Below are 14,857 nucleotides of genomic sequence, written 5' to 3' on the forward strand. Positions count from 1 at the left end.
TTTTTTCTACAAAGTGCTTTGCTCATAGCTAAACTCAACGGCATTTTGTGTTTGAAGTCTGAAAACTTTCAACTTAGCTCGCTCTCCCAGCACACTGTCTATATGCGTAATTTGGAGGTTTAGCGCATCTCCCTAGCTGGAAGCCCTATTCCATGGGGAGTGCAGCATACACTGATCTCCATGTGCTAGGGACCATCCATGTTCTGGATGATTTTCAATGTCTTTGTGCAGTATTAGTCAAATTTGAAGAACCCCTAAATTAGATTATAGTTTTTGCCAACTAGATATTTCTGCACATTCACAAAAAATCCAAAAAGAGCAGGTTTTAACACTCTGAAAGTAAATTTAGAATGAATGAATGGTGTTGAAATGTGCAGCCAGAGAATCATCTGGGAAAACCCAGAAGAACTAGGGGAATGAAGTGAAAATGAATAATATGAAAGAAGAAGAGGCCATAGGCAGAGACAGAATGAATAAAAGTGTGCAAAGAAAGGAGAAGGAAAGCAAGATGTGTTTCACTTTATGTATTTATGTGGTGAGAATATTCATTCAACATCAGTTTTATAATAAGGACTAGAGAAATCATATTTAAAAAGCACAATTTACAGGAGACTTTTCAAGATTCTGAAAAGGTGATGAATATTTAAGGTCAGATGTAAAATGTGTGGTGTAAGGATTTAAGTTGCAGTAAAGTAAAAGACAGACAAGTTCATACTGTGAGTAAAAACAAAAAATAGATATAATTAATTTCAGGATCCAAGATAATGAGGTAGAACCTTAGCATGTATTAAAATACACTTCATTAGAACCCCAGGTCAGTTTCAAATAAATGCCTTCAATTCAATTCAATTCAAAGCAAATACAGGGAAAATATTTTGCACCATTTTATTTCCATAAAACCAGAATTAAACTCCTCCAGATGGGACCGGCATGAAATCAGTATAAATCTGAAGATTAATTACAGCTCTTGGAATTACATGCTACTGCATTAACTCACCTCTCGTCTATTGCAGAACACCTAAACCAATTATTATTACTCCCAATGACGATTATTGAGCATCTCCTTGCAAGGGTCATATCCAATACCGACTATACATAGATCCAAGGCCACACAGAGGTGAGCTATTTGAGAGCACAAGCCAAGACGTTAATGGTGTGTCTTACCTGTCCTCTCAGTAGTTCATAGGCTGTAATCCCTAGGGACCACCAGTCGACAGAGAAGGAGTAGCCAGGATGGGACCCTTCGAAGCTCTGAAATAGCTCAGGAGCTGAACAGAATATAATGCACAATATAATTAAGACATGAAAGTATTCTAGATTCTTTAATATAAGAAAAAAAGTATTTATACAATTTATTTATTTAACTTAGACTGCATTTGTACTAAGCTAAATGTTATATGATGTTGTTTTTTTTATTCAGAAAGAACAGAAATGTTACACAACAATGTTTTGGCTTGAAAGTGCGGGGGACATTTTTCCACCGTTTTACAATGAGTTACTTCGGACATGTTCTCATCTGTTTTATTCTGTACTAGATTGGACATTGTGATCCAACACACTTAAAAATACATGTAAAGACTTTGGATGCTGGGTCATTCATGGCCACTCGGATCTGAAAAGAAAATGAGGAATTTCATCTGCTTTGACAGGATTGATGATCAAAGTGTGGTGGCAAATTTAGCATCTGATTGCTTATGTATTAAATATTTTGCATAGCGAAAGTGCAGTCAGGCAGTAACTATTGGTTGGTTCTTCCTTCCCATTAACCGAAGAGAATTATCTATTGTGTAAATCATGTTCTGCTTGTTTGTACACAGTCCATCAAACAAAACCCCATATATTTTATGATGCTACAGAGAAAAAATGCACTTACTAATACATTTCATTATTTATATTTATTATACTTAAAAAACTTTAACTTTGACTGTTATTCTCACACAAGTTTTTTGAAGCCTCAAACAGGTTTTCTTCCTGTATCGACCTGTATTTAGCTCAGTCCATTTCCTCATCAACTCTTACCACATTACAAAAATGTTTCAGTTTCATTCATTTTGGAATGTTTTGCCCACTCACATTAAAGCTTGGATTTTTGTATAGTTTTTACTGTGAGATTCAGAAATTCCAATAAAAGGTTAGAGGATTTTAAGATTTTTGCGTACATTTTACCAGTGGTGCCATCAGTGGTGGAGGGCACAATGTATAAAACTATCCAATGTAAATAATCTATGCACTTTATAAAATTCAAAGAAAAAACACAAAACAAATGCCTCTGTGGAGCAAATAAACTCAAACTGAGAAAAACCAGAAAAATAAACATGATACCTAATCATTTACAGCTTTCACAGGAGTCACAGTGAGGATGAGTGAAGCCTAACCTGTACTTAAATGAATACTTTTTTTTTTCTAGAGACAGTATTATTTTAAAATATATAAGAGGTTTTTATTAACTAAAAAGTTAAGTATGCCTAATAACTATAAAACCTTTGTACTTTTTCCCCTAAAAACTCAAAAGGCACCAACACCTCCGGTGACATCAGGGCTCCGTCGGCTTCCAGATCTCTGCCTGCATCAATAGCTTCCCCTAGTGGGAGGCAAGTCATATTTCCCACCGTGCCTGCATCCTCTCCATCTGAGCTTTCTCAGCTCTTCTCCTCCATTATTTCATCCTCTTCCCAGGCTTCACAAAATCCCCTTGCACATACATCCTTTCATCCCTCCATCCACAATCCTACATCCACGGCAGACTGACTCTTTTTTCTCACTCTGATAGAGACTTTGTGGACTTTCTCATTAGTGGGTTCTCACACGGTTTTCACCCGGGCATAGAAATCATTCCTGATTCCACCCACCACTATCACAACCTACAGGCTGCTCTTTCAGAACCCAACACAGTCGACACTCTCATTGCCAATGAAGTTAAAAAAGGTTTTATGATAGGCCTATTCGGCCAGTCAGCCTTCCCTAACTTTTGTGTTAGTCACATTGGCATTGCCACAAGAAAAGACTGATTATAGACCTATTCTGCTTCACACGGCTCACATATTCCTAGCATCACCAGCATAATCCCATTCCAAGATTTTTCCATGCAATACGCAACAATTAATCATGCCATTAAACTCATCTCAAGGTGCATGGCTCTCAAAGGCAGACATAACCAGCGCGTCCTCCCCATTCACACAGATTTCGCATTTTTGCTGAGTTTTCTGGAAAGGAGCCTATATTTTTGCAGTACGACTCGCTTGGGTGCAGAAGTAGCCCAAAAATATTTAACTTTCTTTCAGAGGCATTATGATGGATCCTCATTAATAACTACAAGCTCCCTTACGTGATACACCTTCTTGACGACTTCCTGATCATGACCTCCCCATCCCCTCCTCCAAACTATGGCCTCATTGATCTTACTGAAGCTTTCTCAGACCTGCTTACAAATGGCCCCCAGAGAACAGGTCTCTTCTGGCTCATTTGCATTCCCCCTCATCAGCTCTTCACAAGCTTTACCCCATCATCATAGAAGCAATCCTGTCAGAGCATGAATGGTCCAAGAAGTCAATCCTCATCCACTCAGATAACACAGCAGACATATAAATCATTATTAAAGGCCATTCTCACTCCACAGAAATAATGCAGTTTGTTCGCAGACTTACTCTAATCTCCGTCCAACACCAATTCCTGCTTCTCGCAGCTCATGTTCCAGGAAATCAGAACAGAATCGCTAAGGGTCTGTCGTGCTTCTCATTCCAGAAATTCTGACTTTTGGCAACAGAATGAGAAACCTTTTAAACCCAGTCCCTCCATTTTCTTCAAAGATCTTCCACTAACTCCACAGCTAGTCAATCTCTCCGAGGCTTCTGAAGAAGCCATCCTCAACAGTCTTGCACCTCACGTTCTGTCAGCCTACTTGTCAGGCTGGAACAGCTTCAAATCATTTCATGCAGCTTATCAACTGCATTTCCCCTCTCTCAATACAACATCTATGTGTCACTTCAGTACATGCTCTCGTTCAGTCCTCAAAATACGTACATCTACCATCCATTAATTCATTACTTTTTTCTTCAAGCTGGTAACAGGTAACAACTGCCCATCTATTACTCACTGCCACGTACCCATGCTTCTTAAAAGGCTGAAAAAGAAAGAACCCTCAGCCAACACTCAACGCCTACCACTCACATCTGATCTCCTTACTCATTGCATCGTCACACTGCGCTCCAGCTATCTATCTCCTTCCACTGACCGGATTTTGGATTTGTGTTTCTATTAGCCTTCTACAGCTTCCTGCGGTGCTCACAGTTCGCCTCATCCTCATCCAGGAATGATCCTTCTATTCATCCATGCCTTTAGATATCACCATTCACAGTCACAACACTCTTACCTTAACTCTCCAGAGAGGTTAAACTGACATTAACTCGACTTAACTCCTTCCTGAACTACGTTCAGTCCAGATTATCCGCAAATGCCTCACCTCAAGATCCATTCTTCATTACAGAATTAGGAAGTCCAGCCATAAGATTCTGGTTCACTAAACATTTCCATCAAATTCTGCTAAGGCATATCACCAGAGTATTATTCAGTCCACTCTTTTGGTATCGGAGCAGCATCTATGGCACCCAGTCAGGGGATCTCGGATCAAACAATTCCAATCCTTGGTCATTGCTCATCCCATGCATACTGTTCATGTACCTGTAATAATCTGAGTGATTTACACCAAGCTCACTCTCGCCTCTGCTAAACTCATTTTTGAGCAATTAATGGGGGTCCTAAGTGATCTCGGGACAGAAAAATTTGGTTAATCTCAATTAATTCATGATCTCATAAGGGGGTATTATTTTCATGTTGGTTTAGATAGCTTTACCTTAACAAATTAAACCCTCATTTGAGAACAGTGTTTTGTATTTACTAATATTAGAATTTAATAATCTGAAAATAAGAACAACAAAAAAGTTCTGTGCAAACGGGTGAAATTTTCCAAAAGAAAATAAGGGAAGTCCATTTTAAGTCAGTTATTCACCTTTTAAACAGAATACTCCTCTTTAGTCTGCCATTAAATAAAAAAAAAGAAAAGAATCTGGATATTAGAACTTATCTTTTTAATCAGGGCATTGTACCGGCAACAACAAACAGGTCAAACTGTGTTCTAAACAAAATAGGGAGGAATCCCCACTATATTACTGATTTACTAGTTTGTTTTGTGAATTTGATTTATTCAAGATCAAATTGGACCTTTGCAGATTTGGTAATAATGTTATGTTCTTACCCATGTATGGTTTGGTTCCAGCGATTGATGTTGCCTTCAGGTCTTCTTTTACAATGGCTGCAATGTTGAAGTCTGTAAGATGGACGTGCCCTGCAGATCAGATGAATCATGTTAATACTCCTACAGCTAAGGATTGAAGGATTGAAGGATTTTTAATGTCATACCAGCTCACCTTTACATGTTAAGTTACGAAATTCGAAAGAAAACTAAGTATTACAAACAAAGCTAAATCTAACAATAAATAGCAATCAGTATAATATATATGCAGCAAAGAGCAAAAAAAAAAAGAAAAGAAATATACAGTTGAATAGCGAAGCTGAAATTAACTTTGCAAAGTACTAAAACACATGTAAAGTAATATTGCACCTATAAGCTACCACTTACATTTACCTTATGTTAGGATTATGATAATTGATTAATTAATATTGATCAAGAATTATAATTTAAAATCATAATTTGAGAAAAATGTATTTCTTAACCAAAATCCTTATTTATTAATCGAAGTCAGAGATGTCCTCTGGTGTTGTAATTGTGGCTCAAAGCCTTTGATTATTACAATTATTAAATTCTCAGTAATAATTGATAACTATTACTAGATGTCACTGTTTAATCAACCGTTTCACCAAAATGTGGGGAACTTTGACCTTATTTTGACTCACAAATCACTCTTCCTCAAAATAAACACAAACGCTTTCTCTTTATCTATGTGAATATTTATTAAATCAACAGCCTGATACACCTCACTATTCCGATTTGATAATCTTCACCTAAACAAACATGCAAAGTTTTACATAAAAGGGTAAAATATCTAACTAAACAAAATAAAACAGCATTGAGTGTGTGTGAACTCAAACCAGCATTTATGGAAAAGCAAGTGATAATATGGTGCTTAGCGGAGCTTTGGGAGCGGCCCCGCCAAAATGTAGCTCAGTGTAACACCATAAAGGGTCATAAAACTTCCCCCCAAAGTTGTAGCTCAGTGGACAAAGGATCATAAACTTTTCGGCGGCAGCCAGAGAAAAATGGTGAGTTTCCACCATGAAATTCTAACGGTCCAACTTTAAATGTACCTTGAGCTTGCTCTCAGGTGTTGAAACAAAAAGGAACAATATGACGGACCGTCAACAGTCGACTGGAACAAAAACAAAGATGCCAAATTCGTCTCCTTGAAACCTCGGTCTCCTTGAAACCTCCTTTGTTACGTGTTAAACTCACGTCTTCGATCGGTAAAGTGAAATTTCTGGCCTTCCTATTCCAAAAACTTCTTTCATGAATTTTCCTTCTCATTGGCCAACGGGGGGAGAATGAATGAAAGTCCACGTGGAATTTCTTCTACAGAGTGCTGCGCCCCAGATGCTGTTCCGGTATCCAGCTTGGAAGCAAGGATTAAAGGGAGCTCATTTACTATATAACCCACTGTGACGTCAGAGCTGCGACGACCCCATCCTATCAGCCGCAGTGCCCACTGGATTTGTAGTAGCGGACTATTCTGGGGTACAAAATGGCCGATGACGCCGAAAGGCATGGTGGTGTCCAGCAACGTACAAATTGTCCAATATTCAGCAAACAAAATGGTCCAACATTCCCGCCCAGGGTTCAAGGGGTGAGATGAATCGCAGTCTTTGAAGCTACTGGGACAATTCTGTCCTTAGCTGAACAATCAGTGATCCGTGGCGCAGCAACACAAACAGCAAACTGTCTCTGTGTTCCTTAAAAGCCTATGATTGGAAAGGATAGAGGTTAGCCTGGGCAGGGCTAAACTCTGACTAGCTCATACCTTTCTATGTTGTTCAATGAGAAAATACAAAACAACACATTTCCATTATCATTACATTCTTTGGTCATCAGCTTTGGTAAGCCTGAGACAAAGTGAAACAACAGTAAAAAGATACAGTACATATATATATGTATATATAAAAAAACAAAATCATAGTCCATAGCTTATTCGTCCAATTTCCTTTAGGCACTGGAACCTGCCTGTGTCACTGGTAAAGGTGGTGCTATGAACCGTGGGGAAATGAATATGAGGGAATCAATCCTGACTTGTAAACGCTTAACCTGCCTGTATGCGGTGTGTGCCATTACTGCCGTCACAACCCACCCGATTAAAAGGAGAACTAAAGTAACGGTCCTAGTATGGGTTTCTGTCCATTCTGTTCCCCTGGGGAATTGAGGGAGAGGTGTGAAGCTTAACTCTGCAGGGGTAAGACTGAACTTAATTAGTTACCTTCCATTAAAAGTTGTTCTTCAATACTAGCATCAATGCTGAAATTATATCCTTTGAAGGCATCCATAATTTCAATTTCTGTATCATATCAATCGAGATTAAGGTGATGAAGGATTATGTCTCCGAGGTGGAGGAGTGCACCCTGGGGTACGGAGACAAACATCGTTTGGTTGGGTAATTTTATCCGGGTAACTGTGTCAAAGCTGATCGTAAGATGGCTTCTGTCACTGGTGTGCTTACAAGCCATCGATTACCCGCACGTTCGACCTTGGTTTCAAGTACTACTTTTAGAGTCACTCTAGCCTGACAATTTTGTTCAGGAGATCCCTCCCTTAAACCACACTTGTAATCGGTGACGTCTCTAATAAAAGGATTACTTGGGCACATCCAATGAAGGTCCTTGGTTTTGGTACACAGGTCTAACTTGGGAATTAGATAAAGTTTTGGATCAGCATCGTGGTAAGCTAAGAGTGATGGGGTTTTCAGGTGTACATGTGTATTCTCCTTCCAAAACCCAACATTTAACACTGTTTTAAGCCTGTATACATTTGTTCTTTCGATGATAGGGAGATTGAGCATAAATCCTTTCTCTAAGTTATCTGGATTGATGAAAATTGAATTTGCGCTGCCTAAGCTATAAGCTAGTTGTGTTTGTGGAGGTTGCAAGGTGTCTGTTGTGGTGTACTTTAGGATTTTCTCTACTAAATCCAGCGGAACTAGGTAAGTAGGTATCCGTCCTTCAGTTGGGCTGTCTACCGATGAACCAACCTCTCTAATCAGGTCTTGCATCAAGTCTCTTACAACCTGTGTGTACATCAAATGAGGGTTTGCAGTGCATGCAGGGTATTGTTAATAAGACTGGAGCGTAAATTTACAGTGACAACTGTGCCCTGGAGGGTCTTAGTTTGTGCTTCCAATAGTCTCTGTTGGCGGAGGAGTCTCTGTTGGATTTCCGGCATTTCTTCCTCTAATTCTTGTACGTGCCTCTGAATAGTTTTCAGGCTAACTGAATTTGCTGCTGAAAGGCCAATGGAAAACACAGATCCCAGCGCCGCTGCTGAGGCTATCAATCCACCTAGGAATCTCTTTGGGCGTTTACTACCACTGAGGTCCTCGTCGGTGACCATGAATTTCTGCAGTTGTTTGAGGATGTAGATTGTAGTTTGTTTGGCATGGTCTATGGTGTCAGGGGTTTGAGGCCCCTGTGGTCTTCCTTCAGCCATCAGTGGAGGAAGGCGGATGTGTTTGCGGTACACGTCCCACGGGTCTAGACGTACGAAAACCCTTTGCGAATGAAGTCTACAGTGTGTAATAAGGAGCCCGGGGGTGTCTTGCAGGACTGTGCCAGTTGGGGGTCCTATCTCTATTACACCGGTTGGCAGAGCGAGTATTGAGCCAACAAGAATGCCAATCATCCAGATGACCTCCATCCTGCAAAAGAGAAATCCTGATGATAGAAGGGAGTTTTATGGGTGGAGTTGTTAGTGGTTAGTGCATGTTAGTGTGGATTTATTTGAACATGCACCTATCTGGCTAACCCTATGCACTAACCTCTCCTTCCTCCTGTCCGGAGGGGAACCCTGTTCCTGTGGAGGAGAGTGTGTTGTAGGGTTTGATCTGGTTTGCATGAACCCATTTGTACACCGGGGCCTGTTTGGATTTTGAGATTCTTATTCTGTAGGCCACTGGTGAGAGTTTTCCCACAATTTCGAATGGGCATGCCCAGCTTGGGAGGAATTTCCTGGAACGCCCAGTTGGTTGAACAAATCTCAAATAGAAAACTTTTTTGCCCACTTCGTATTCACGGTGGGCTGCGTTCCGGTCATAATATGCTTTTGCGCCCTCTTCGCTGGCTTCCAGGTTCTTTTGTGCCCAAGTGAACGTGGATCTGAGATGCTCCTTCAAGTCTGTGACATATTGATGTGCTGTGTAGGCAGTTGTCACACTCACATCTTCTGGATGGTACAGCAGATGGAGTGGGAGGGTCATTTGCCTTCCAGTTATCATCTCAAAGGGTGTTATTCCTGTGGAGCGTTGAGGGGTGGACCGGATGGCCATCAGAACCAAAGGGAGTTTGATATCCCAGTCTTTTCTGTTGCTGCTAACATACTTCTTTAGCATGGCCACTATGGTACGGTTCATCCGCTCCACCGGACCCGACGACTGTGGGTGGTAGGGAATGTGAAATTTTACTTCCACTCCCAGAATGTCAAAAAGCGCTGTCATGACATTTGAGGTGAAATGTGTTCCTCTGTCTGAGTTAATGGACAGGGGAAGACCCCACCGGCTGAAAACATGGTTCAGCAAAAGAACAGCCGTGGTTACAGCTGTGTTGTTTGGTGCAGGTAAGCATTCAACCCACTTAGTGAAACTGCACATCACTGTTAGGAGGTATTTACTACCTCTGGTCGATTTGGGGATTGATCCAACCCAGTACCTCTCCTCAATGTTATAACCTTGGAGTGCCATCATCCATGTTGGACTGTTGGACACTCTTCCTTCTCTCAACCGTTCGCTGTTCAGGAAAGTGACCAGTTGATGGCACGTTTCAATAATCACTTTCTGCCCCCCAATGTAACTGTGGAAATGTTCAACTGCCCAGACTGTAGAAAGCAGAGCCCTCTCACAGTCTGAGAACCTAACCTCTATGTCACTCAAAGGTCGGCTTGCGTATGTGACAACTCGCATGTCCTGGTCATATTTCTGCTTCAACGCAGCACTTAGACACTTGGAAGTGAAACTCGCTTCCAGGTAAAACTCCTTGTCCTTATCTGGGTAGGCCATGCAAGGAGCAGAACCACGTTTCTGCTTCAAGAGCTGAAAAGCATGCTCTTGGGGTTCTCCCCAAGTGAAAGGCGTGTCTTTGCACAGAGGTTCTGTGAGGGATCTGGCCATCTCCGCATTGTCTTCAATAAACTGGCGGTAGTAGTTACAGACCCCTAAGAAACTTCGAAGTCCAGACACATTCATTGGAGCCTTTATGTCTTGGATGGCCCGGAGCCTGCTGGCTTGGGGCTTGATGCCGTTTGGGCCCACGGTTAGAACAACGTACTCCACTTTTGTCCGGCACCATTGGCCTTTGGTGAGTGCTAGCTTATGCCCCGCTGCACCAAGTTGGTCCAGGACGTGCCGGTGTTCAGCTAGATGTTCCTCAAACGACCTGCTCCTCATAAGGATGTCATCATCGTAAAGGAGGTTTCCCCGGGCTGAGGCATCAGACATGGCCTTGTGAAGGAAAATGTTAAATTCGGCCGGAGAGTTTGAGTACCCAAAGGGGCACCTGTTCCAGGTATACTGGCAGTTCCCGAAGGAAAATGCCAACTTGGTTGGCTGGGTCTACCTTCATTGTCCAGAAGCCATTCGCCACATCCACTGTGGAGAAAAAGCAAGCATCTCTCACCTTAGCCAGCTCCTGGTCCAGGTGAATCATGGGTAAGCGTGAGAGGGATACCTGCTTGTTCAGTGAATGGTAGTCGAGTGTCAGGCGGCATTTCCCGGGTCCCTGGCTTTTCCTTAGCTGGTTGCCCTGCGTGTGTTGCCAGTGCATACACCACCAGGTTGCCTTCAGCCCCCAGGGTAGCACCACAGGTGGATTTTGTTGTTAAAACCTCATGTCTCTCAATTGTGATCATGTCCGACGGAAACGTGAACAAAACGTCTGGAGAGTCCTGTCTACCAGACACAAATAAGGGCATGTCTCCAATGATGGGGATGGTTAGCTCGAAGTCATAAAAGGAGCTGTCTAAGAGCATCCCCAGGGGTTTTCTTGTGGTTACCTGGATAGGCACTTGGGTTGGATTCTTCACCAAAAGATAAATTGAGCGGTTGCTCAGCTCAAGCATGGGCGTGCCACAGACTACCAGGTTCAGTTCCCGGAAGTAGGGAAGAGGTTGAAAGAAAACGTGGGTGCTCTGAAGCTTCTGTCCCTTTGTGACTATCAGCTGGATCAGTATCCCTGCTGTTTGCTGCGGTATTTGTGAATCGGTCTCACTAATGACCTGGCAGGCCTGAGGAATGGTTTGTCCTGACAGCATGAGCCCAGGGGTTCCCAAGAAGGGACTTGAGGGAGAGTTGGCTCAGGCCTAAACAAGGTGTCTAACTGGGCGCCCAGCCGACCCAGCAGGTCTGCCTCGATGAAAACCGGAGGGTGCAGGTGCTGAGCAATACTAAAGGTATGGGAGAGCAGACTCCGGTTGCCTTCAGAAGGCGGCGTGGCCAGTCTGCTGAAAGTAGACTATGGCTGCGTTGTGCCTCAATTAGACGTGGGTTTTCCTGGGACAAACGGCCATATAGCTCCCTGCTGATTGCAGACTTCTCCAACCAAACTGCTAATATCACTTCAGGTGCGAAGGTGTTTTCCAGGTGCACGCCTTCCACCATTTTGGGGTTGTAAGGTTTCACCCATGCACTTTTCAGAGAGCAAAGAAATGAGTCATGACTGTGGAGGGCAGTTCCCTGGGAGGTTGGGTGCATTTGTGCACCATGGGTGCCTGAGACTGGCTCTGTCGAAGGCATGCGCTTTGCTAGAGGTTCTTTGGGCCCTTCCAAGCTGGAAACTTGGTTGATAGCAAAGGGTCGGTTACTGCTTGCACCCAGGGGTTTTGGCACCTCCACCTGGGCCCGGAGTTGGCCCTGGTGGCAGTCAATGAGCGGGGCCAGCCTGTCCAGCAGGTCCTGGCCGACAAGGAGAGGCTCTGTGTCCAATGTGCAAATGTAAATGGGGTGGACCAAAGTCATGTGTTGGAATGAAACATCCAACCACACCCGACTGGTTATATATGATCGGTCTTGGGTGTAGCTGGTGACGCTTACATCACAACCCTCAACTTGAAATGGTTTACCAAGAGCGAGCATGGCTCTACTCACCTCCTCAAACACCGTTGAGCACATCAGGCTAATTTCTGATCCTGTATCCAAGAGTGCATTCACCTTGACGCACCCCCCTATAATGGTCGGATAGTATAGGTGACCGGCATGTGTGTTGTGGGTTAGTTTGTCCAATAATTTTAGGAAGGGAGTCAGGGGTGTTTCTCCTGATGAGGTCCCAAGGGGTTCTTGAGGTTTCTCAGGTTTGTCTCTCCACCCGACCAGATAGACTCTGATTGCCGTGGAGACGGAGTCCACGCCTAGTCATGCTGACAGGGATTTCGGATCTGGTTTACCTGGAGGGTCGGCTTCCTGTTTCGAAGGTTGTGGTGGTGTGGTGGCGTGACGCACCGCTTCTGTCACCATCTTGCGTAAGACCTCCTCCATCTTTTTCCCCATAATCCCTTCTGCGTGTCGGTTCCACCTATTTCCATCAGTCTTACCTTTAGGCCTCGCTTGATGGTCAGGGCGTCTGCTGGACCTGGGGTTATCCGGTTTACCAGACTTCGGTTGCCATTCATTGCCAACCCCTCGGTCCTGCTGACCAAATCAACATTGTTCCCTGAACCTGTTCTTAACGTTGTTTCCTGTTGAAGGCATTTCCTGACCTTCCAACGCAAGGCTGCTTCTTTCAGTCTGGACTTGTAAAACCCTAGCCTCGCCCTCTGATCCCTTGGTCGGGCAAGCACGTGTTTCCCATGGCATCTGAGCAATTTTTCAGATGCTCCAGATCCTCAGGGTCTTTGTTCTGCAATACATAGTAAACATCGTATTGCACACTTTCATGAAGGTTGTGAAGGAAGAGGGATTTAAAAGCATGTTCCTCCTAAATGGCGGGAGCATTGCATCCTTGGAAGTAAGCGGATCTCAAGCGCTGGTAATACTCCCTGGGTGTTTAGCTTTTCTTTTGCTGGATAGCGAAAGCACCAAGTGTTGCGCGGAGGCCCGGTCCATGTACACGGAATATTCTTCCCTTAAAGCTTTGCAGAGCGTTGAATAACGGTCTCGGACTGCAGGGGGCAGGCTCTCCATGAAAACACGGACGCTCCTGGATGTTGTCTTCCAGTTGAGCTTCAATTTTTTCTGTGCTGATGGGCAGTACAAATCTAAAAGACAGTGTTCCACTTCCCTAAGATAAACATCAATGTTTGACTCTGCATTATTAGGGTTGAAACGCGGGTGCGCAATCCACTCTCAGGGATTGGTGGCGGCCCATCTGAGTCATCATCTAAGTGTTCACTCCGGCTGCATTCAGGGTGTGTCAGTGCATCACGCCTCATCCTTGGAGGAGGCAGTGGAGGTTGCTCAGGGTACAATGGTGGGCCCTGTGCTCCCCGGATTTGGGTCTTGGGCAGCGGTTGAGGGCGGTATGAACCATCTGAATCCCAGGGCTGGTTCTCCTGTCGCCTTGGCGAAGGTGAGGAATCGTAGAGGACAGTACTGTGAGTCAACTTTGACGGCTGCTCGACTCTAAACCTTAAACTATTTACTTCTATTGGATCCACAGTCAGGTATTGTTCATGGCTGCTGAGTACAGTGGGGTGGGGCACCGCACCACTGAACCTAGTCTGACTATTTACATCTGTTCTGGACTCAGTGGATGTATGGGGAACTCCACAAGCCTAGAAAGGTAATCTCTGGAGGGCAGTTTCTATTTCCTCCAGATCTGACCTGTAGGTTCTCTCAGGGTATCGCAGGTATGGCTCACCTGCAAAGGTTTCAACCTGTGAGGTGGGTTTCTTTTTGCCCCCCCAGTCCTCCAAGGATGGGGGAGTGGCCTGGCTGCACTCAACTGTTTCCAACCTATATCCAACTTCTGTTAGTTCACCTCTAAGGACATCCACAGTCTGGAAAGTACCATTCAACTCAAACAGCAGTTTAACACGCTGGTCAATTTCCAACAATAACCTTTGCTGATACAACAGAGTGAGCTGTCATAACACATCTTCAACCCGTCTGTCTTTTGGTGGGTTCTTAATGACTTGGAGCAACTCCTGAATCCTTGCTTTACATTGCTCAATGCTATAATCATTGAGACCTTTACGCTCCTCTGGGGACAACAGAATCAATGACCCAATCGCCACTTGTGCCTGTGTTCCTATGGGGTCCTGCAACATACCCACATGTCCAGCTGCAGTCTGGGATGTTTTCCCCATCTTTGGCCAAAATGCACAATGGCAATACACTGACAATGCAAACAAACAAAACGGTTTAGCTATGAACCACCACTAAAATAAATTAGCAGCAACGCAAACAGATTATGTTGTTCAGTGATGAATGATCGCTAAAGTTAATTAGCAGCAACACAAACAGACTAAGCTGTTCAGTGATGAACAGGGGTGAAAGTTAGCTGGTACAGTCCAGTACTGCGTACCACTAAAAGATTCTGCGCCGGTACGCAGTACCGGGCAGAGGGAAGAACGGGTCTGCTATGAAGCAGTCATCCAGAACCAGCTACAGCTGCAAAAATTCACAAGCACACAAAGAACATCAGATCCGCTACGAATAGGCAG

At 43.7% G+C, this 14,857-nt stretch overlaps 1 protein-coding gene across 1 annotated transcript in view; it reads right to left on the bottom strand.

Annotated features, from left to right (window-relative positions):
• The window catches only part of stk32a (serine/threonine kinase 32A), a 126,852-nt gene that overhangs the window by 31,616 nt on the left and 80,379 nt on the right, over positions 1-14,857 (bottom strand). Inside the window, exons 7-8 of the mRNA XM_047378211.1 lie at positions 5,252-5,341; positions 1,165-1,268 (exon numbers count right to left, since the gene is read on the bottom strand). Coding sequence (XP_047234167.1) covers positions 1,165-1,268; positions 5,252-5,341 — 194 coding nt within the window. The remainder of the gene's footprint in view (positions 1-1,164; positions 1,269-5,251; positions 5,342-14,857) is intronic.

The sequence above is a fragment of the Girardinichthys multiradiatus genome, chromosome 11 (assembly GCF_021462225.1).
Source record: "Girardinichthys multiradiatus isolate DD_20200921_A chromosome 11, DD_fGirMul_XY1, whole genome shotgun sequence".
Lineage (NCBI taxonomy): Eukaryota > Metazoa > Chordata > Actinopteri > Cyprinodontiformes > Goodeidae > Girardinichthys > Girardinichthys multiradiatus.